The sequence below is a fragment of the Vespa crabro genome, chromosome 3 (assembly GCF_910589235.1).
Source record: "Vespa crabro chromosome 3, iyVesCrab1.2, whole genome shotgun sequence".
Taxonomy (NCBI): domain Eukaryota; kingdom Metazoa; phylum Arthropoda; class Insecta; order Hymenoptera; family Vespidae; genus Vespa; species Vespa crabro.
The window spans coordinates 7,095,797-7,117,760 of NC_060957.1; the positions used below are offsets into that span (position 1 = coordinate 7,095,797).

Below are 21,964 nucleotides of genomic sequence, written 5' to 3' on the forward strand. Positions count from 1 at the left end.
CACAAACAAAAGAAATATATTTTTACTACATATATTTATTTACTCTTTATTTCTTTCGTGATAATTTCTCTTCATTTTATACTTGCTTACACGGCAATCGAACTTTTTTAAGATTTAAAATAAATCTAAATCAATTTTATTTATTATTATTTCATTTGTTCGTAAATTTATCTTTTAATTATTTATATTCGTACTGTGAAAAAAACAAAGGAAGATAGATTAGTTTTTTTTTATATTTGACTACGTATGAAAATATGTATAGTACAGCGATGATGAAATATGATAAATCATCTTTCTCGAATAGTGTCTTTTATTTACGTTTGTCATCGTCACCAATGTTGGTGCAATAATTTACACATTTCAATCGTTGACGTTTATTTACTAAAAATGTAAATATTCATTTTATAGAAATTCATCCTACTAAATAAATTTTACGTGTTTCATGAAAAATATTTACAATGAATTTTAATTGGCAATATATCCGAATATGTTATGTGTGCGTATGTATCTTCATCTATATATGTATATCATTATTTTCACAGCAGAGACTCAAGAAGGAAGCCGGCGTTTGGCGAGTTGCCAAAAACTTGATGAAAGATCATTGATGTTTGTTGATTTGCAGTTCCTATTTTTATAATAATTTTTTCATTTTATTCATGGTCGATTTAATGTATATAAATGACGTAAAGTGCATTTTTGATCGATTGTAATTTATTTATGAAATATAATGTTAATTAAAACATTTAATCGTTTGTTATCGTGCAGCAATTGAGTATTATCGATACTTTTAATCCACAATGATGGATAAATGATGCATTATCGCAAATTTTTTTCTCCTATCGTTCGCTTTTATTTTAAACATTTTATTTGAAATTACTAATATATTAAAGTCTGTTGCACAAAATATTAAGTTTCAAAACATTATATTATATCGTTCGAATATGGATAAATATTTTATTTTATTATATTCAATTTATAGTAAATTTTAATTATTGAAGAATTACAATTAAACAAATATATATATATATATATATGTGTGATAAATATGAGACGAAAAATAACAAATTGTTTTGTAGTTGAAAATGAACGAATAAATATTATCTCAGAACAATTGCCGAGGAACTTTCCAAATTTCTAAATGTCCCTGTACGTCACCAATACCTAAGATGTCTCTGAAATAGAAAGTAAAAGTAAAATTTTAAGGATAGATCATAAAAATACAGTTAAAATTCATATTTAATTGTCTATCTGTCTACTATCCGATTTAAGACACTCAATAGAATATACCTTTTAGAATTGAGAGATATATTACTGATACTCGCTTCGCTAATTACTTCAACTTTTATGTTTGTCACAGCTTTACCATTGGTTACATTATAAAATTTAATTACATTGCCAGCACCGAACGTTGCAAATATATCCGGATTTCCTATTATCCACGTTAAACCTATAACGGTATTTTCCAACGAAATTGATTGTTGACTAACATTCTATGTAAAAGAGAAATCAATGAATACTTAAATCTACCTTTACAGTTGTTCTTGAAATTTTATCTGTTGGAAGTTTACCTGATCCAAATCGTATATACGAATGTCTTTATAAGTCCCACAAGTAACGAATAAATTACGATTTGGCGAACATTTAACACACGTTATACTTCCTTCGTGTCTGTCATACTCATCTATTACTGGATCTGAAAGACTTTCGTCTCCTATAAATATTAATAATGTTAAATTATATCATTAAAAGATTTGATAATAATGTTATTCAAAGAATGTTAAAATATAAATATAAATTTATCATGGACCTTCAATAAAAGACATGCGATCGAGAGAACATTTATATATTCCACCACATAATGTTCCTACAATAAAAATATTAGAATCTTTCCATGAAAAATCAAAGCTGGTAATACATAATCCAGCTTCTACTGCACGTTCGCGTGTGCCACCTGCGCTTCGTGGTCGTGAATTCTCTATTGGATTATGTTCTTTTATTATTTTGAATCTAAAGGGAAAAAGAATTCTACAGGGAACAGAAACTGATGATAGGATAAAAAATGTTTGAAGAATTAATACCTTTTGTGTAAACGAGTCGTCGTAAAATTAGCCATTAATTTGTTAACTATGATATATCCGTCTTTACTCGAGCTCACTAAAATAGATACATCATTTACTGTTCTTGGTTTCCAATATATTTGAGAGACAGTGTCACCATGAGAATAAACTTGTATTGGCGTGACTGAATCATCATTTCTAAGATTCCAAACTAATACATCTCCTACAATAATAAATAAAAATTGGAATGTTATCTTTAAAATAAATGGAATAAAATATAATACATGAACTATTACCATTAAATAAGCCTGCTGCTAAAATTGAAGGTTCCTCGGGATGATAAGACAATACTGTAACGCAAGAATTTACTTCCAAAGTTTTGTTAGAAATATCTGAAAGCTTGTCTTCTCTCGATAGACTGTACAATTGTATTTTTGAAAGATGATCACACCAAGTTTCATGGTATACAACGCTATGAGATACAACTAATGTTCCACCTGCGATACTCCATGATAAATCACTTATTTTTGTCTGCAATGATATATAATAAAAAATATTTTACTATTTATTATTATAATAAAACTATGTTAATACCTGTTTATCTGATTCCTCTACAGTGTTTAATCTTTTTAACAGTTGCAAATTAATAGATGTACTCTTTGTTGTTTCAGTATCGTAATTTTCAAAAGCATTGGTATTGTGAATTTCATCCAAGGCTTCTAATACACTTGGTGTAACTCTTTTTAAAAAATTTGCTAATTTATTATAATCAATGTTAGGCGTCTTTGTCTGTTCTTGTACAGTTTGAGTCTGTGAAATATATTTTATATGTAGAATTAAATTTTTATAGATATACAATGGAGATATTTACTTCTGCATTTTTTCTTTCTGTAGTTTGAACTTGATTTGAAGAATATACGATTTCTGTGGTCTGTACATTTTCAGATACCTCTGGTCTAAAAATAAATAGTTACCTTATTATAGATAGTAATTAAAATCTATCATTAAATTAATATTTAGGAACATTACGACTCACTTTGCAACTGATACTTGAGATTCAAAACCTACAGCGTCAAACGATTTATTTCTGAACATTATGCTTCTAATCTAGTTAAAAATGTTATCGCATAAGAAATCTTTAAAGGGAAAAAAATCAATAATCTTATTATACACACAAAATATGTAATAATTACTTCAGTTAATTTTAATTGTTATTTTGACTACAATTTGTAATTTTACTGTATACTTTATTGACCAGTGGTATTGTGGGTTTATCGTTGACAACCCACTATGTAGAAAGAAACTTTGCACATCAAGTAACAATTGTGATATGTTTATTTAGCTATGTTCGGTATACAGTAGCTACAATCAGACTATGACTTCCAGCAGCTATGGTTGTTGCTTCTAAATGATCTCGAAGAAAGAATGTATGATTTTTTTGTGTTCCTGCCGTCTTTTTCGTTTCCTTTGTTTTTGGGGTCTTTGTTTTTTACTTTATTTGGTTGGTTTCCCGCGTGTGTGTTTGGTAGCGCCGAGACGTGTTAGTTATATGTTTTGCCAGAAGAGGCATAACAGTCGCGACGAAGTCGCTACAGCCATTTCTCCTCCCTGAATGAGTTTCTGCGGGAAATTTGAAATTAATTTTACGTGTGTAAGTTCGTTTAAGGTTTATCTGCAATGGAACTCCAGTAATGTGATTGGGTTTTGTTGATATGTTGAAGAGTCTGGTTAATCATTGTCGGTCTTGCTGATGTATGCAGGCTTCAATCTATCTATTGAAATGTTTTTCTCTTTTTCGTTGATGTTAATTTTCAATATCCGGTCACTTATCCGGTCTATAACCTTAGATGGACCAATGTACGGTGGTGTTTATAATGGAGCTTTCACATGATCATTGCGTAGGAATATATAAAAACGGGTGTCAAGATCTTTTAGAATAAAAATTCTGGCTTTGTTGTGTTGAGCAGTCAATGTAGGTCTAAGTCTACGTATGAATTCTCTGTGTTTCTCCAAGAAGATTTGTTCAGCAGTGACGAAGAATTCGCTTGGTACACATAAACAAATACCATATAGCATGTCAGCTGGGATGGCTTGGATGTTAGGTTTAAAGCTGGTTCTTAAACCTAATAATACTGTAGGTAAAATCTCCGTCCATGGTTTAGGGGAACACATCATCATGCTTTGAGAGTCTTGTGCATCCTCTCTACAATTCCATTGGATTGAGGATGGTAGGGTGTCGTTCGAGTTTTTGTTGCTCTCACGCGTTGAGCGAGAGCTTAGAAAAGTGCTAACTCGAATTGAGTTTCTTGATTGGTTGTAATTTTTATTAGTGTACCATAATGACAAATCTAATGTTTGTATAGTGCAGTAACAATGGTATCCGTTATAATGTTCTTCAGAGATTATAATAGCCCCTACGGGCTATCTTCTGGTGAAACGATCAATAATGGTTAAACAGTTATTGGTAGTCTTTGACCTTCGATAGAAAAATGATGTCCAAATGAATATGATTGAAGCGGTCATTAGATATGTCTATGTGATCTGGCTTGATATTGTTGTGACGATGAATTTTTGCTCCTTGACAAGCAGGATATTCTTTAGACCATTTAAGTGCGTCCTTACGGATTTCAGGTCAAATGTATTTTTCGCGTAAATTTAGATAATAATAATAATAATGTAATTAAATATTATTTAATGTGGTCCTGCCGCTAGAATGTAAGAAATTGTGAATAACTTTAAAAGCTGTATTGCACTACCCCAAACTGAAGAAAACGACATTAGTTTTCCTGATTTATTGTTGTTAGTTTGGTTGTTGAGGCGAATGTGCAAGGTAAGATGCAGCGTTTTGCTTCGCTGCCAAACCTTTGGTGATAATAGCAGATGTCATTGCGTGTAGGTGTCAGTGATCTTGTTCTGCTGCGGTTATGATGCATCGGAAATTGTTGAGCCTGCAGTTGTTGGTTTTGTTGTTTCAGTAAAGTGAGTTGTTGTAGTTGTTGTTGTGTGTTTTGTTGCTGTAATTTTAACTCATTGATTTCCATCATACACGTAATAAGAGATTTTTGAATTTCCATGAGCTTTGAGTCAATGTCCTGAAGAGTCGGTGATACAGGATAGTGTGCAGAAGTTGCCATGACCTGATTATTCTGTTGATCATAGGGCATCAGCTCGTAAAAACGGTCCGCAAACTCGGCTATAGTATCAAGCGGAAATTTACTTGTAGTAATTAGATGCGGTTTGATATGTGCTGGTATTCGTTCAAGCCAAAGTTGATGCAATATGGTATCATCAGCGGAACCATCAGCCAATTCGCGCATTTGTCGCAAAAGCTGAGAAGGTGTTTTATTTGCAAGCGTTGTCTCACATAAAAGTTTTTTTACTTGGTTTTGTCTATAATCTGAAAGTCGTGAGATTATCACGTTTTTGAGAGTTTTGTACTTATCTGTAGTTGGCTCCTGTCTTATTATATCTGAAATCTGCTCGATCGTGTCGTGGTCAAGGGCCTTAAGAACCGTTAGGTATTTTACTTTATCATCGATGATTCCATAAATAGTGAATTTAGCTTCAGCCATAATGAACCAGAGATCCGGTCGAGTTTTGGTGAATGCCATCAATTTGGGTTGACTTATCGAGTGATAATTGTCACGCAGTATGTTGTCGAGAACTAGTAGTTGATTATAAATAGGTAGGTTCTGCATACCAGAAATATTTTCTGCTGTTGTTCCTGTCATTGATGCTGTTGAGATAGGCGATATGTCGAAGTGTTTAGTGGCGTCTCTTGTACGTTGTTGTTTTGATTCGTTTGTTCAGGATGTTCTCGTGTTTTATGATAAGGCAGGTTAGCTGACGCCGATATGTTTTTCTTTCAGTAGGAACTCTTGATGCACAAAAATCACGTCGGCGTCACCAATTGTGGATTTATCATTGACAACTCACTATGTAGAAAGAAACTTTGCACATCAAGTGACAATTGTAATATGTTTATTTAGCTATGTTCCTATACAATATGTACAATAAGACTATGGTTTCCAGCAGTTATGGTTAGAAAGAATGTATAATTTTCTTTGTGTTCCCAGCGTCTTTTCCGTCTCTTTTGTTTTCAGGGCTTTGTTGTCTTTTACTTTGTTTGTGGTTGGTTTCCCGCGTGTGCGTTTGATGACGCCGAGGCGTATTAGTTATGGGTCTTGCCGGAGGAGGCGTAACAGTCGCGACAAAGTTGTCACAGTATAGAAAACGTTAACGTCATCTTTTATTCAATTATTGTAGGAAAAAATTTACCGACCGATGATCAGGATGGCATTTTTAGAAATGTTTAAAACTTTTAATGTTTTTATAATGCTTGTACGCTTTTTATTTAAACATATAATTAACGTATTATATATAATCAAAAATAAACTTTTAATATTATAGATTATATATGTATATTCATGTAAAATGGTCAATTTAATTCATTATTTTTTTGAATAATAGATATTCTTACATTTTTTTGAACAAATAGATATTCTTATAATTTTGTCGACACACATTTATTTTATATACATACATATCACAATTATAGGTAATTATAAATTTAAAATTACTTCAGAGCGTAATAGAATGGACATAATGTTGTTTTAATTTTCGATTTTTACATTATATATTTGGTCTTAATCCTAATGATTTCTTAAAATAAAACCTTTGGTCTGTATTACCATAACAAAATTTATATAATTAATCTTTGAAAGTTTCAACGCTATCTTATTCATTTCTTTTACCTTTCTAAGCATGCCAAAGAAAGAAAAATCATATATGTACAGAGAGAAAAAATAGACAAAAGAAAAAAATAATAGAAATAATTATGCTATCGATAAATCATAAAGTTTATAGATATTTTATAGATTATTCGATTTAATTCGGGCGATTTATGCTTTTAATTGTTGCCTATGCAAACGCCTTCCTCGAGATTGCAGGTTAATCCTTCCTCACAAGGACATAATATATAATATACATCAGTTATCGATAACTTGCTGTTATTCGGATAATATAGGGTCGTGTTGAGCAGGTCATTGCCAGGTCGACAAATTTCAGCTTTCCTTCTCATAGGACTACATTGAGGTATGGTATATCTTCCTCCACCTATGAAATAAATATAAATTGTTAGAGCGATTAAAAAGTATAGAAAAATTACAAATTCAATTAAAATTAAATAGCAATAAACCTAGGACACAGCAATGATCATTAGGACATTCATTATTATTGTGACATTGAACATTCGCTGGTTCCTTTTGTTTGATGCTTGCAGCAAAAAGAGATGAGACGAGTCCCAAGAGAAGAAGAAGAAGAAATCTCGTTGAAATAGTTGAAAGTGACATTATGTGATCGTCTTCTGTAAGAGAAAAAAGAAGGAAAATAAAAAACTGAAAAAGAATTAATAATAACGAAAGAAAATTTCACTTTCAAACTCCCCTGTTTTAAAGCTCTATTCGTTTATTATTAGAAAAATTTTTCGAAGAAATCTTCTAAACAGTTTGCTTTGAACGGTTAAATGAACTCTCAGATTTCTTTTTTATCCCACGTATTCGTTACGGATTAAAAAAGTTTCACAGTTACGGTTTCTTCTTAATCTCTAGATTTTGTGGAAAAAAGAAAGAAATTATAAAACGCATGGGACGATCTTACAAGTCTAACCAGATTAATAAGACGTTTGGCATCATCCTCGATACCATATTAAGTCACTTGCATCAATACTTTTACTACGTCCTCTTATTTGTTTTATTCGGTTTTTTCTTTCTTTAAAACTATTTAATTATATTTACGATCAAGGTTGGAAAAGAATTAATTTTAGAGTCAATTTATCAACTATAAAATTTAAATGTTAAGAAAAGCTTGTTTGAAACAATAAACTATTAAATCATTTATTAATCGGATTGTAATAATAACATAGAAGAAGAATAAGAAGACGATGAAAGACGATCGAATGAGAGTGGAAAATCCAACATCTTGAACGGGGACGTGCTTTTCTCAGAAGAGAGATATCCCATCGACAAAAATGCATAACTTTCAAATCTTACGCAACGCAAAGCCTACATCATTACTATCATGCACTTGACACAACCAAGAGGAAATATAGAATTTAACAATAATAAGATTTAAACAATTTAAAAATTAAAAAAAAAAAAATGTACAATGATAACAAATTCCACGAAAGATGTTACGCAGTACGATTGTAAACGATCTGATGTGTTTGCGTAGGAAAATTATGCATCGGTTCGAAGAATTTTATAAACGTTGGCCAGGTGAGATTTCCATATTACGACCTTTACCTTGGCGCAACAAATGTACATTGTTAAATAGGAATGATATAATACATATACATATATGTCAATTCGTTAGCAAATTATGTTGTGACCGAATCGTTCGAATAACTTTTAAGGATATATTTATATGAAGAAAATGGATAACGATAAAATTAGAAGAAGAAATGTACAATGATAACGAATTCTATGGAAGATATTACGCAGTACGATTGTAAACGATCTGATGTAGGAAAATTATCCATCGGTTCGAAATATTTTATAAACGTGAGACAGGTGAGATCTCTATATTATGATCTTTACTTTGGTGCAACAAATGTACATCGCTAAATAGGAATGACATAATATATGTACATATGGATTAATTCGTCAACAAATTACAATCAAATCGTTTGAATAAGCTTTTAGAATGTATTTACACGAAAAAAATGAATAACGAAAAAAAAACAAACAAAACGGAAATATACGACAATTAGAAATACTTAAATGCAATCTTAATTCTGTTAATTAAAAAATGGTTTAATTATGTCGATAATGTTTTATATAATGAGAAAAGTGAAACTACTTTCTATTAATCAATACTACGATTAATCGTCGTAAATGTTCGAAGTATTCTCTTTCGAAGGGCACACAAACAATATAGTAGATCATTTCCGTAAGTATTAGTCATTCTCGTCGATGATCTCGCGCGAGAAGAACGGAAACGGACCTTTACGAACCTGTTACACGTAGTCCAAGCTCGGCTGAACACTAGTCGACATGTGATCGAGCAAACTGATGAGAGCCTTGTTTTTATACTGGCTCTTCTTCTTCCTCCGCTTCCTTCCTTCGATAAACGTCGAATCCAGAGATTCTCTGATGTACGTTTACCCGCACATATAGATACACTAATACATAAGAGAACACACATATATATTAATGTATCCAATGATTAATCGAAACGCAATGCGTCACAGATTCCTTTTATTTCGTGCGTGGACCAATCGTCTTTTTCTTCTTATTTTTCCTTTAAAATTCCTTTATTTTTTCTGTTATATCTATTTGAAAAATTAAAAAGAAAAGAGAAAAACAATCGTTGATACCTTTGAGGAAATTTTCAAACTCAATGATAATTATCATCGATTATACATAAATCCTGTCGAACGAGAATCTGATAAACTTGATCAATGTTGCTATATCGAGTTATTTCACTTCCTTTATCATCGAGATACTATCCTAACGAAAAAAATAATATTTCTACATTAATTCCAAGATATTTCCACGTATTATTCAGTTAAACCAGAATGATCGATTGATTGTTTTTAAATTTATGTAAAATATTTTTCATTTCTCGGGAATTCAGTCTGAACCGTTCAAGTGTAAATTTAATCATCCATAACAAAGCTATTAAGTGTTTCAACATCCCCGATTATTTCATTTCTAACGCTTACTTTATCTTCATACCACCATTGGTATGGTTTATTACAAAGTTCTCATTTATTTGCCTGCGGGTATTATGCAAATGGTTTTAATAGATGTGTTGACAAAAAACATTGAACGTAATTGTATTACTATTAAAATTTGGAGAATTTTTAAGTACAATTTTGCTAAAAACAGTTACGATACGTTGCGTTTCTTTTTAAACGTATAATTTTGGAAATATCATTCTATTATATCTTACTCGATAAAATACGTGATCGTAAATTCATTCCAAAAATAAATGTTATGTCTAAAAAAATAAGATCTAGGTGATCTATTTCAGTCTAGATCGAATATAAAATTCGTATTCAAATTGGATATCGATAGAGTATGATTTTTTTAATAGATGTTTTCTAAGATACTTAATAGAGGTCACTACTGTCGATACCGACATTTTAAAATGTTTTTCTTTCTCTCTCTTTTGCCTGTAGGTAGGATATAATTTGGAATAACCTCGTATATGACATTCGAAGAACCCAATGCGTTTGGCATTATGTGTTCATCAGCTTATAACTATTTATAAAGTTAGCTGGTTGACTGTGCGTGCTATTTAAACTGGTGTAATATACTTTATCGGCTTTAAATTGAAAATAATTCAACATTGTTCTTTCAGGATTTAGTTATTTCGTCGAATAAAAACATTACTCGAGCCACGAGACAATCATTCTTGTGAAATTTATGAATTAGTTATATTTAGGAATTATTACAATAAACATGGTAAATTTCATGCAATAATTACATATTCTTTTCTTTTTTTGCATTTGCTAGCCACCATTTTCTGATAAGAAAAACTACTATGTATTGCTGATTGTAAACAAATTCCTTTGCATTTATAAAAACGATGTATATGTAACTGAAAATATATTGTATGTTAATTTGCAGGCTCTGTTAGGTGCACAACTCGCTATTACTATTATTATGGTCAGTGTCATTCAAAAATTAACTCCACATTTTTCATTAGCAAGATGGATGTTATGTTCCACCGGGTAAGCTCAAAAATAAAAAATAATTTTCTTGGAACATTGATATTTTTTTGCATTCGCAGATTGGTTCGATATTTACATCCAACGGACCAGCAACTTAGAATCCTTGCTGGTTTACCTAAAGACAAACATAAAAAGGGTAAAAATGTAGAAAATGGTAAGGTGAGAGATGTATTTCATGTCCCTAGAAATTTGGATCTTACATTGAAAAGTGCTAAGATTACGGTATTAGATGTAATACATTTAAAGTATTACATGGAATATCAATGGTTATTAGATTTTTCTATTTATGCTACAATCGTATATGCAATGACAGAGGTTAGTAATTATTTTTTTTTTTTTTTATTATATTAGAAATAAATAGATATGGCTCTGATTTCTTTCTTTATACTTGACAGGTATATAATTATTTCTATCCAATTAAAAATGAAATCAATTTAAGCATGCTTTGGTGCACGTTGGTATTGGGCTTTGCATTGTATCCTTTTTGTCTCTAAAATTGTTAAAAATCTTTAAAAATATTATGAGCTTACCTTTCTTAAATAAATCATAGTAAGGTATTACTTTCATTTTGGATACGATATTTCAAGGGAGAAGAAAGCGTTGGTGAAAGATCTACGTGCATTGTTTCTGGATTTACATATCTTCTAATAGCTATGATTGTGCTAATTATAGATGAAAAAACTCTTGAGATTGGACTGGAGAAAGCATACACGAGCTTTAACCACAGCGCCTCCTTGTTTTTAGACAATCAAGGCCTTTCTTCTACGTAAGCCAGTAGTATTTGGATGCCCAAGGAGACATACTGCTTTTGCATAGTACTATTAAACTTGAAACATTTTCTGAGTTGCATATAATCGTAATTTAAAATGCTTGCATTTTTTTTATTGATATGAGTGATTTAATATTATCTTTATAAACATGTCAAGAGGAATCTGCATATTTGATCTAATGAATTTATATTGTAGGGGTCCTGCATCAAAAATTGTTGTAAAGTTCTTCCTTGCTCTATGGTGTGGATTTATTGTATCTCTTTTCACTTTCCCAGGTTTAAGAGTATCAAAAATGCATTGGGATGCATTGAGGTATAACAAAATATTATTTTGATTTATCTACCATAGTTTAAAATATGTAATATAGAATAAAAATTTTTTTTCAGATATTACAAAGATAGAAAACTTTTGCTGCTAATAGCAAATATAAGTTTTGCTTCACCACTTCTGTTAATTTGTCTATGGGTTAAACCAATAAGCAGAGACTATCTTACTGTTCGAATTTTTACAGGAATGAATGGCCCACTGTATGTTGATCGTAGAACAAATATTTATCATTAAAATTTTATAATGATATTGATTGTGTTCTATTTTCAGAATGACTGCTGCAACTTTCGAAAGCATGAGATTAATAGTAATAATTCTTGTACTTTTATTAAAAATAATTTTAATGCCAATGTATTTGCAATCCTATTTAAATTTGGCTGTATCAAGGTTAGAGAGTCAGAAAAAAGAAGCAGGCAGGATAACCAATGTTGAATTGCAAAGAAAGGCAAATATAAAGATAATTATTAGAGTAATAATATTCATCTATATATATACATATATACTTAGAAAGTAAACATCACATTTAATTTTCAGATTGCAGCTGTGTTTTATTACTTGTGCGTTGTAGCATTGCAGTTCATTGTTCCAATTATTATGTGTTTATTTTTTACATTTATGTATAAGACACTTGGTAATATATTATTCAAATATAAATATTTCCTTGACTGAAATTATTCCTTATTAATTTATATTATTTTTTGTAGGTAATTATACATGGGAAGGTATTATTAAAGGTACGTTGGTTGAAGAATGTCCAGTTGATGAACCAACTAAATTTGTACAAAATATCAACATGGAAGCTAACAAAACGACTGTTGCACGAACTGCCAAAGAAATTCAACGTACATTTGGTTCATTAAAACAGGTAAATATTTTTTTGAATGATATACATTGATATGTAATAAATAAAAACATTGGTTTTCTTATATTTTCTCCAGATATTTACTATCGATGTATACAGAGGTTTGTTAGGATTAGCAACGTGGTGGACTTGCTTTGCGCTGTTTGCTACCACAGCTATGGGAATGTTTTATCAATCATACTTTATAACCATGTAAAATCCCTTAAAAAATTTAATGTTACAGCACACAAATTCGCATCGTTCCTCGCATCATACCTTCCATATTAATGCCATGAATACATTACATTGAAAATTATCCCATATTCAATAAAAATACATGTTTTTAGAGAATACCTTTACTTAAAAGTGGATATATATATATACATACATCTATAATATTGACCGTTTTTCGATCAATTGTAATGGGTATTGTCTATGTTAGAACGCTATTAGTGACAAGAACACGACTGTAATACGAAAATGTAGGAAATATGTATGCTTCTTTCAGAATATTTGCCAAAATAAATATACAAAGAATATATTCATCAATATAAATTATCCTAAAACCTTCAAGAAAAACAGAGGAATAGAGAGGAAGGAAAGGAGAAGGAAGAGAGAGAGAGGGAGGGAGAGAGAGAGAGATACTTGGTATGTAAATATGATGGCGATAGTTACCGTCAAAAGCAGACATATACAATATAATAATTACATGCAAAATGTCAGGGATACTAGACCGATCTTAATATTCAAGAAACGATAGACTATAATTAACAGTCCGACGAGGAGGTAGATTCTATATTAGGTAGACGGAAAGTAACTTTCTTTACCGATTCCAATTTTTATTATAGATGACTCAAATACGTATAAATGTATACACATATAAAAATACGTTAGATGGTACACATATAAAAAAAAAAATGAATATATTTGAATTCTTGATTCTTCTCGTTGTCGATTATTATTAATTATATAAAAATGAATGTAAAATGAAATAATGAATATTAATTTATGAAGTATCATGTATCGATCAATTACGATTCACAGATTGTTCGATATCGGTATCCAGGTGAAAGTGTCTTTGTATATTTGAAATTATATACTTTGAATGCTACTCACGTTTTATTTCGACCGCTTCCGTGGTATATAACTCCCCACGATATAACTTTTCATTCAAATATTGTCTCGATTTTTGTTACTGTCAAGATCGGCGTCTTCTTCTTTAACTTTGATATCGCGATGTGGGTGAGTGAAATATCATCGATTTTATATCGTTTGAAAATTTACGTTAGAACGAAACTTTTCTTTCTCTCTTTAAAAACGAAAGAATAATAAAAGAAAAGAAAAGGGGAAAAAAAGAAACAAACAAGAAAAAGAAAGAAAGGAAAAAACGCGGTCAAAGAGGTTCACCTTGGTGCGTGAAGAAAGGACTCGTTACGAAATATCCAATGATTCTTGAACGATGTAAAAGCAATTCATTGTTCAATCGAGTATACCCTATCGACAATAGAAATCACTATGATAGTCGATGAACAATGAAAAAGAATAGAAACGTACATGCAGATGATTCATTGAGTTACCTACGTAGAAAGAATAATTCAATAAAGAAATACCATTTCTTGCTCGGAAACTTCAGACTTTTTACGTTACATCTTTTTTTTTTTACCTTAAATCTGTGTCATGGACGAAAGGTGGTTCATTCGAAGAGATTATATGGATTTTAGATTAGTGTTATATCATGCCCTTTTTTCATGTGTAATATTATCGTCTTATATATATCGTCTTATATATATACGCATAGACGTATTTATTCGCTAAATATACATATATTCTAATATAAGAGAAATCCAGAATGATGCAACATTTTAATTAAGATAAAATTTGTTTCTATTTTTTTTTTCGAATCTTTTTCTGCTGTTAATTGATAAAAATAATTTTCTTTTTCTTACCTTTTGTTTGTTCTTTAGAAATATACAATACTCTGTAGCTTATTATGCAGCTTGGTAGCAATGGAAGCACCTGTGCAAGGTGGTATAAAGCCTACAAACGTTTTGGGTGGACCGGAACAACACGCTTCTTTTAGTTTTGTCAGGCCAGGATTAACTCAAACATCATTTTCCTTCGGTGGTCCGAGCTCTTATCAATCCTTTAGTTCGAGTATTGGAAATCCTCAATTAGCTCAAAGAGTATTGCCGAGTCTGGCACAGGCTCTTGCTTACAAAAATCCTGGTTTGGGTTTGTATATGAAATCTTAAAATAGAAATTTGAAATCATGTTTATAATACATATAATATATATTTATGTGTAACAAAATGATAGACAAGTACTTATATCGTTCTTTGTATATATATAGAACGATATAAGTACTTGTCTATCATTTTGTTACACAAGAGATTTAACGACTCCGTCCCAAATACATACAAGAATATTTTCATACGCGCACATGTTAAGACTTTCTACGTTGCATTTCAGGCTTTTTTCCGTTTGGACCTGTCTCTCATGGTTATGCAACTGCATCAATAGCCCCAGGTCTTTCTGCCTCTGGTCCTGCACCTTTACCGTATCAAGCACAATTTGATCAGGGAGCTGCATTGGCGTATCTTCAACAATTGCAACAATTGCAACAATTGCAACAATTACAACAAGCGCAAGTACAAAATTATCCGAATGTCGTTTATCAAGGACAATTGGGACAGCTTCTTGCTCTCAGGCAAGCTCAGGCGCAAGCGCAAACTCAAACTCAAGCTCAAGCTCAAACTCAAACTCAAGCGCAACAGGTCCAAACGCAACAGGTAATTCTTAGAAGAAATTCAAGAAATCGATGATGATCATTTTTACCAATGATCTTCCGTAGCTCCCGGAGCAAATTCAACTTCAGCAAGAACATGTACAACAACAGCAACAACATCAATCGCAAAACTTATTGGGGGTTGCTTATTCGTCGGCACCTTCTGTAGCACACGTCAAGGTCAGCGGAAATGGATACAAATTCGATTTTTAAAGAACATGATTCGGCATCATCCTTTGTATATACTTAGTAAATCAGTGTTTGAAATGTCATATTTTATTTAATATTATGCATGTATTTATTTATGGATGTAAATATAGTAATATTTGTAATTAATTCATACAAATTTTTTATTTACAAAAACTATATGTATGGGCTTTATTTAGATAAATTAAATATTATAAAGTAGCTAAAAGATCGTGCTTTCTTTTTCTTCTTGCAAATGCTCACTTTCACTTTGTAAAATAATTCTAAATGACTGTCAAAATGTAAATCTACGAATACAAGAACCCGTTCCAAGATGGATTTGAGATTATAATATGGTTCACATGGAACAAGCTAGAAAGAATCAACGAAATTAATTATGATTTTGGATTGCATAATATTAAATTTCCTACCATGTAGTCCGATCCAAACTTTCTATGTTTCATTTTGATTTCAATAGAGATTTTGATCGAACCTTCGTCTAATAGATCATGAAATTGGACGCAGGTGTGTGAACATTACACATCTGCTCTGTTACACATGTGACAAGGCTTATGTCAGTGCCAGAATTTGGAGAAAGTGTGTCCTTGACAAGTTCTACAATATCATATACGATTAAAATATATTACGTTACACAAAATGATATTTTTTTTATGAGATGCGAAGTATCATTTTTAATAGCGATCAATCGGTATTAATGTACACGAATTGATACTTTTTGAAATAAATATTTCAGAATGGTTTTTTTTTCAAATTAAAAATGATTTCTCAGTACGATTTGTTTAATTTAAGAGATGGATAGATAAATTATATGATTAAATTTAATCGTTTGATTTTGATTATTAATGAAAAACAAAAAAAAAAAGAAAAGAATATGATCATAAAACGGGAAGAAGTAAAAAAAAGTTTCTGCGAATACATTCGAGAGCAACTTCTCCGACCTGCCTTAATCGCCTCAACTGTACCAAATATACCGATCTTAATTTCGGCAAGAGGACCACGCCCGGAATTTGTTTCTGTCCCCTCTCAATCGACTATCCTTCCTCTCCTTCGCACTTTCTATCTCCCTTTCTTAGTGATCTCTGACAAGGAAATCCGCGTGTATTTCCCTCTCCCTCAATCCTTCATGTCCAATCGTATCGAACAATGGGGTGTCCAAAATCCGATCGACTCCCTTACAATCTCGCAGACATATAAATACTGGGCCAGTCGTTTCGTTTCAGTATAACACAAGTAGCTCTCCTACTACAGTAAACCAAGAAAAATGGCATTCAAGGTGAGTATCCGTCAAAGGCTGGTAAACGGATTTATCACATTATATAGTGAGAAATTTTATATTTCCTACAAATCCAAGTATGGTCAAATATGGTAGGATTGATCCTTAACAAACGATCTAGTATCTCATATTTGAGAGAACGATATTAACAAAAACAATGTTTTTCGCAGTTAATCGCTCTCTCAGCTCTCTTGGCGATAGCCCATGCTGGCGGACCAGCCGCATACGACATCGCCACGGCATCGGCTGATCTTAGTAGCATAGGCTACAGCCAGGAATCTACGCAGAAGGGCTATGCAGGACAGAATGTCGTGTCGAGTTACTCGAGGGCTGAAGACTCCGCACACTCTTCGGTACGCGTCAGTAACAGCCACGTTACCAACGATGCTTTGACTTATGCAGCAGCACCAGCAGCAGTGATCGCTAAGCCAGCTTATACCGCGGCTACTTATGCTGCTCCTGTAGTGACCAAAGCCGCACTTGCACCAGCGACTTATACGACTTATACCTCGCACGCTGCACCAGCGACTTATACGACTTATGCCGCACATGCTACTCCTGTATTGGCTAAGACAGCTTATGCTGCTGCTCCAGCTTATGGATATACTGCCCATGCTGCCCCAGTATTGGCTTCGCAGCTCCATACTACAGCTCCAATCTACAGCTACGCTGCTCATTCTGCTCCTGTCGTCACCAAAACTGCCTACGGCACCTCTGCCTACGGATATACCTCACCACTTGTAGCTAAGACTACCTATGCAGCTGCTCCTCTTGTAACAAAAGCAGCCGTAACTGCCCCAGCTGTAGTCGCTAAGGCTACTTATGCCGCACCAGCCTACGCAGCAACCACTTACGGATACGCCGCACACGCTACTCCAGTCCTTGCCAAGGCTACTTACTCTGCTCCTGTTGCTCACGTCGCCGCTACCCCTGTTCTCGCCAAAACTGCACATGTTGAACCTGCCTACGGTTATGCTGCTGAATACGCCGCCCCCGTCGTACATGCCACCTTCACCGGATTAGGCACCAGCTATGCTTGGTAAATCGTAATTAGCTCGACTTCTTCTGGCTTGGCTATTTCCCTTCTTATTCTTCTTACTTCTCGTATTTCATCTTTCTTTCATTATACATTACTGTGTAGACCTGAAAAATACTCCATTTTAGACCACTGTGTTATTCGGAATAAGACTAATTGATAATGAGAGATGATATCGGTTTTAAATTTCTAACTGATATGTACATACTTTTTTATTAGATCTCTCTCGTCCGTTCGTTTGATATTTTTATTATTTTCCAACTTACCGTGTAATTGTAATCGACTTCAAGATATTACCATATCGTAATGTCGTCGTTGTTTAATGGACGCTTACCAAATCTGTAGTAGAAGTAGTGCATAAGTATTTATATTTATGTTACCCTGAATGCTATGACTTTTCCGTGTCTTCGCCATTCAATCCGATTCGACACGAATATTTACTTATTCGATAGTAAGTAAGAACGATCTTTTCGATATACTTATTTCCATAATGTGAGAAAATAAATTTTGCATCTGCGATAATAATATGTGAGTTTTATTTTTTCTGAATATTTCAATTCCTCGAAGAAAAAGATGAGAAAAGTTTGTTGATCGAAGTTATATAAATTTAAATATCACGCACAATGATAGGCAACACTCCATACTTCGTCGATAATCGCATTTGTGAGCGCCATCTATTACGAAGAAACTTTTTCAAACCCTTATGATAACGTAGTAACTCTTCGTTACCTACGCATACGCATAATGTGTTGACTATTAGGCTCTAACGGTATAAAAAATTCACACGCGGTTGTGAATTTGGTTGGATTATTTCATTGTGAAAAATATCAATTTCGTTATTAAAAGATGACGAAAATTAAAAAAGTAAAGCGAAGAAAGAAGTATCGTGTGAATGTAAATCGAAAAAGACTACGAAATAAGTTACAAAAGCTACCCACGATAGAATGGTAAACATAACCTTTTTAGATTACTTATTATTTTCATGCATATTTTTAATCGTAAATTATTATATATAGTGATACAATAAAACAAGAATGGGAAATTTCTAAATCTACACGTACTAATCTGAATGAGATGGGTTTAGCATATGATCCAAATGAAGTATTGCCGATTCCTAATGTAAAACGGGATTTATTAGAAGAAGCTAAGCAAAAATTTATGTTAAGTGATTTACAAAATGATAGTGAAGCCGATGACGTAGATATGAAAAACAAACCAGCTAAAATTCATGTAGCTCAAGCTTTAGAAATTGATGCTAAAACACCTAGGGAAAGAATGTTTCGATTACCTAATGGTCAAGTACATTTTATCACTTATTTATTAGACAAATATGGTGAAGATTATAAGGTATGTATTACATCATTGCAAATGTTTATAAGAATATGTCAAAAAATATAAAATGAAAATTGTTTATCTAGGCTATGGCACGCGATAAGAAGAATTATTATCAGTTAACTTGGAAACAAATTCGTGCTAAAATAAAAACTTTTAAAGGCATTCCAGAACAATATAACGAATATTTATCTAAGAAAAATGCAACATAATGTTTATTCTACCAAATGTAGAATTTCTGTGTTTCTATAAAGTTCGAGATTTTGTATAAAAATCTGTATATTTATTACACGCGACTAAGAATTAATTTTTATCACACATTTACATTTAAACATTTTACTTAATAAAGAATGAAAAAGAAAGGAATGCAATAAATATTATACATGACTTATACAAACATGAATATATCCCATCAGAGTAATATGACAATACTGTATTGTTTTACTTTATATTTTAAAAACAAGATCTGTTTAATCATTGTTAAGCGTTTTGCAGCCTTTTTTTTTATAAAAAGAGAGAGTATATTTTTTGTTTTCTCTAATATACTATCTGTTTTTGTTTATATAGATTAATTGTGCAAACTTTGGACAAATAAAATAAATAAATTTAAAAATATTAATTTTTCTTAAGAAGTAGCCATAGAAAATACTTTCTTTCTAATAGCATTTACAGACAAATGATACCAGGTATATTCTGTAGCTCCTGAGTGTAAATCAGGTAAAGGCCTCGTTTGACACCCAATCACCTCTACTTTATGTTTGTGTGGAGAAATACTTTGTAAATCTAAAGCTTCTTTTACTTGATCAGGTCTTAGTGCATTAGAAGCATCCTGTAAATAATATACAACAAAATGTCTCTTATAACAAATACAATACATATTTTTAAAATCCATTAAAAAATTTTACACATTGTTTACCTGTTTATTGGCAATAACTAATATTGGTACAGTATCCATTCGTGAATCTCCTAATAATTGCTTAAGCGTTGAAACAGCAAGAGATAATTTACTTGTGTCAGATGCATCTACCATAAATATCAAGAGATCAGTGTCTTGTAAGAAGGTAGACCAATACTTTCTATCATTTTCAGCACCTCCAACTGTAAATCATTATTTTTTATAACAAACTGAATACAACTTCAATTCTTTATGATTTTTTTTTTAAATTTTAATAGAATATCAAGTGTTCTTACTTTCCCAAACATTATATGTATAATATCCACTTTCTAATCTATATACAGTAAAACCTTGAGTAGGTAGTGGAGGAGCTTTATAAGGTTCTGGTTGGCCATTGATGATACACATTTGATTCATCAGAGAGGTTTTACCTGCACCATCTAAACCAAGTAACAGTACCCTTCTTTCATAACTGTCATCGATCTGTAATTAAAAGATTTTACTTAACGTTTTTTAATGTAACATTAACTCTTAGAACATTTATGTTGTATACAAAGTTAGAAAGCTATGGTGTGAAGGTTATCTTTTACAATAAGTATATTTTGTCTGTTGACTTTTAACAAATTACAATCACATATTAATTTAAAAGAACTCCTAATGTCAAGTATCAAAAATAAAATTAAAATATTATAATAAATAGATTAATTGATGATATATATTAATCTTATCTGTATAAGTTAGCATGATCATTCATGAGATGGATGAGATAACGTTTTGACGTTAAACAGATTGAAAATTCATATAGGATAAAAATATTTCCAAAACAATGCAAATAGCAGAGACCTTAGTAACTTCATCGAAACCTTCGTCGATCGACTTCAGTTCTCTTTTTTTCCAATATCGGTAAGCAACATAAGCTCCGACACATGCACAACCAACCCAAAAAAACGTTCTACGTTCATTAGAAAACATATTATTTATCGGTTCTTTTTTCTTCCTAGTATAAATACCAGACACGTTTTTCACTAAATCTCTATTATATTCGCGTGTCAACGCGCGCAAACTCTCTTTCGACCTTCGACATGTATTTCACGCGGTCTGTCATGCGGTGAACGACGTGCGCGCGCGAATCATCCTTGTGAAATGCGTTCGTAAAACTATACACCTTAGACCTTGTCTCACGATCTTCAACTTTTTTTTTATTTTTACTGTCATGATAGATGGAAAAGATAATATGATATCAAAAAACCAATATTTTTTATAAATTTAAATATCATTCTAATAATAAAATACGTATCAGGCAATTATATTTTTGTATTTTTGAAAATTAGTTTTATCGTTTATTTTTATTGTTTCCTTCTAATTGTATACTTCGAATGACCTTGATTATAAACAAAAGAAAAATGTTCTTTTTTTATGTCTACGACTCTAATCTGTACTTTCGTGTACTCGTATTAAGTAAGAAAATTTTATGTCCTGGCGTCACGCACATATGAAGAAGTTTATTATCTTCTCTATGTTTATAGATCAAAATTTTACATTTTAATTTTTATAGATGGAAATAATGGCGGGTTAAATTAACGAATCGCATTCAATCAATCGTAATTGTTATGTATGGTAGAAATATGTGAGGATAGCCATAGATGTCTCTGTGCTACGTTTTTTTGAATACTTATACAATGTTATATGTATGTGACCCTTTGT

The 21,964-nt window shown here is 31.8% G+C and overlaps 8 protein-coding genes across 12 annotated transcripts; 4 read left to right on the forward strand and 4 right to left on the reverse strand.

The window, feature by feature from the left end:
- Positions 1-693: 693 nt before the first annotated feature.
- On the reverse strand, positions 694-3,388 carry LOC124423193 (cytoplasmic dynein 2 intermediate chain 2-like). 3 transcript variants are annotated; one of them, XM_046960686.1, is made up of 10 exons: positions 3,251-3,388; positions 3,094-3,164; positions 2,929-3,013; positions 2,652-2,867; positions 2,354-2,588; positions 2,079-2,280; positions 1,808-2,007; positions 1,569-1,711; positions 1,288-1,490; positions 694-1,172 (listed from the first exon to the last, which is right to left on the reverse strand). In XM_046960686.1, exons 2-10 carry the CDS (start codon positions 3,150-3,152, stop codon positions 1,103-1,105), a joined length of 1,413 nt encoding a protein of 470 aa, XP_046816642.1. In that variant the 5' UTR covers positions 3,153-3,164; positions 3,251-3,388; the 3' UTR covers positions 694-1,102. The 3 variants fall into 3 exon arrangements, with proteins under 3 accessions (XP_046816642.1, XP_046816641.1, XP_046816643.1); XM_046960685.1 differs by lacking the exon at positions 3,251-3,388 and having other exon boundaries at positions 3,094-3,238; XM_046960687.1 differs by lacking the exons at positions 694-1,172; positions 3,251-3,388 and having other exon boundaries at positions 1,315-1,447; positions 1,528-1,711; positions 3,094-3,238.
- Positions 3,375-6,231, reverse strand: LOC124423194. The gene has a single exon (XM_046960688.1). The coding sequence runs from the start codon at positions 5,786-5,788 to the stop codon at positions 4,835-4,837; it is 954 nt and encodes a 317-aa protein (XP_046816644.1). The 5' UTR covers positions 5,789-6,231; the 3' UTR covers positions 3,375-4,834.
- A 336-nt stretch (positions 6,232-6,567) lies between these two features.
- Positions 6,568-9,226, reverse strand: LOC124422705 (astakine-like). 3 transcript variants are annotated; one of them, XM_046959525.1, is made up of 3 exons: positions 9,070-9,226; positions 7,255-7,422; positions 6,568-7,172 (listed from the first exon to the last, which is right to left on the reverse strand). In XM_046959525.1, the coding sequence occupies exons 2-3, from the start codon at positions 7,406-7,408 to the stop codon at positions 6,967-6,969; spliced, it is 360 nt and encodes a 119-aa protein (XP_046815481.1). In that variant the 5' UTR covers positions 7,409-7,422; positions 9,070-9,226; the 3' UTR covers positions 6,568-6,966. The 3 variants fall into 3 exon arrangements, with proteins under 3 accessions (XP_046815481.1, XP_046815482.1, XP_046815483.1); XM_046959526.1 differs by having other exon boundaries at positions 9,060-9,201; XM_046959527.1 differs by lacking the exon at positions 9,070-9,226 and adding an exon at positions 7,503-7,662.
- A 968-nt stretch (positions 9,227-10,194) lies between these two features.
- Positions 10,195-13,271, forward strand: LOC124422700 (transmembrane protein 161B). Its single transcript, XM_046959519.1, has 12 exons — positions 10,195-10,347; positions 10,422-10,525; positions 10,691-10,794; positions 10,854-11,109; positions 11,190-11,269; positions 11,345-11,560; positions 11,760-11,876; positions 11,951-12,091; positions 12,162-12,336; positions 12,426-12,522; positions 12,596-12,756; positions 12,830-13,271. Exons 2-12 carry the CDS (start codon positions 10,523-10,525, stop codon positions 12,947-12,949), a joined length of 1,470 nt encoding a protein of 489 aa, XP_046815475.1. The 5' UTR covers positions 10,195-10,347; positions 10,422-10,522; the 3' UTR covers positions 12,950-13,271.
- Positions 13,272-13,408: 137 nt separating this feature from the next.
- LOC124422701 (probable basic-leucine zipper transcription factor P) lies at positions 13,409-15,880 on the forward strand. The gene is made up of 4 exons (XM_046959520.1): positions 13,409-13,974; positions 14,697-14,964; positions 15,202-15,521; positions 15,584-15,880. The coding sequence occupies exons 1-4, from the start codon at positions 13,741-13,743 to the stop codon at positions 15,728-15,730; spliced, it is 969 nt and encodes a 322-aa protein (XP_046815476.1). The 5' UTR covers positions 13,409-13,740; the 3' UTR covers positions 15,731-15,880.
- Positions 15,881-16,519: 639 nt separating this feature from the next.
- Positions 16,520-18,898, forward strand: LOC124422702 (pupal cuticle protein G1A-like). The gene is made up of 2 exons (XM_046959522.1): positions 16,520-16,997; positions 17,168-18,898. Exons 1-2 carry the CDS (start codon positions 16,986-16,988, stop codon positions 18,038-18,040), a joined length of 885 nt encoding a protein of 294 aa, XP_046815478.1. The 5' UTR covers positions 16,520-16,985; the 3' UTR covers positions 18,041-18,898.
- Positions 18,770-19,980, forward strand: LOC124422704 (nucleolar protein 16). The gene is made up of 3 exons (XM_046959524.1): positions 18,770-18,980; positions 19,050-19,380; positions 19,452-19,980. The coding sequence occupies exons 1-3, from the start codon at positions 18,880-18,882 to the stop codon at positions 19,575-19,577; spliced, it is 558 nt and encodes a 185-aa protein (XP_046815480.1). The 5' UTR covers positions 18,770-18,879; the 3' UTR covers positions 19,578-19,980.
- On the reverse strand, positions 19,909-21,394 carry LOC124422703 (ADP-ribosylation factor-like protein 3). Its single transcript, XM_046959523.1, has 4 exons — positions 21,104-21,394; positions 20,557-20,743; positions 20,282-20,463; positions 19,909-20,194 (listed from the first exon to the last, which is right to left on the reverse strand). Exons 1-4 carry the CDS (start codon positions 21,230-21,232, stop codon positions 19,991-19,993), a joined length of 702 nt encoding a protein of 233 aa, XP_046815479.1. The 5' UTR covers positions 21,233-21,394; the 3' UTR covers positions 19,909-19,990.
- Between the last annotated feature and the right edge of the window lie 570 nt (positions 21,395-21,964).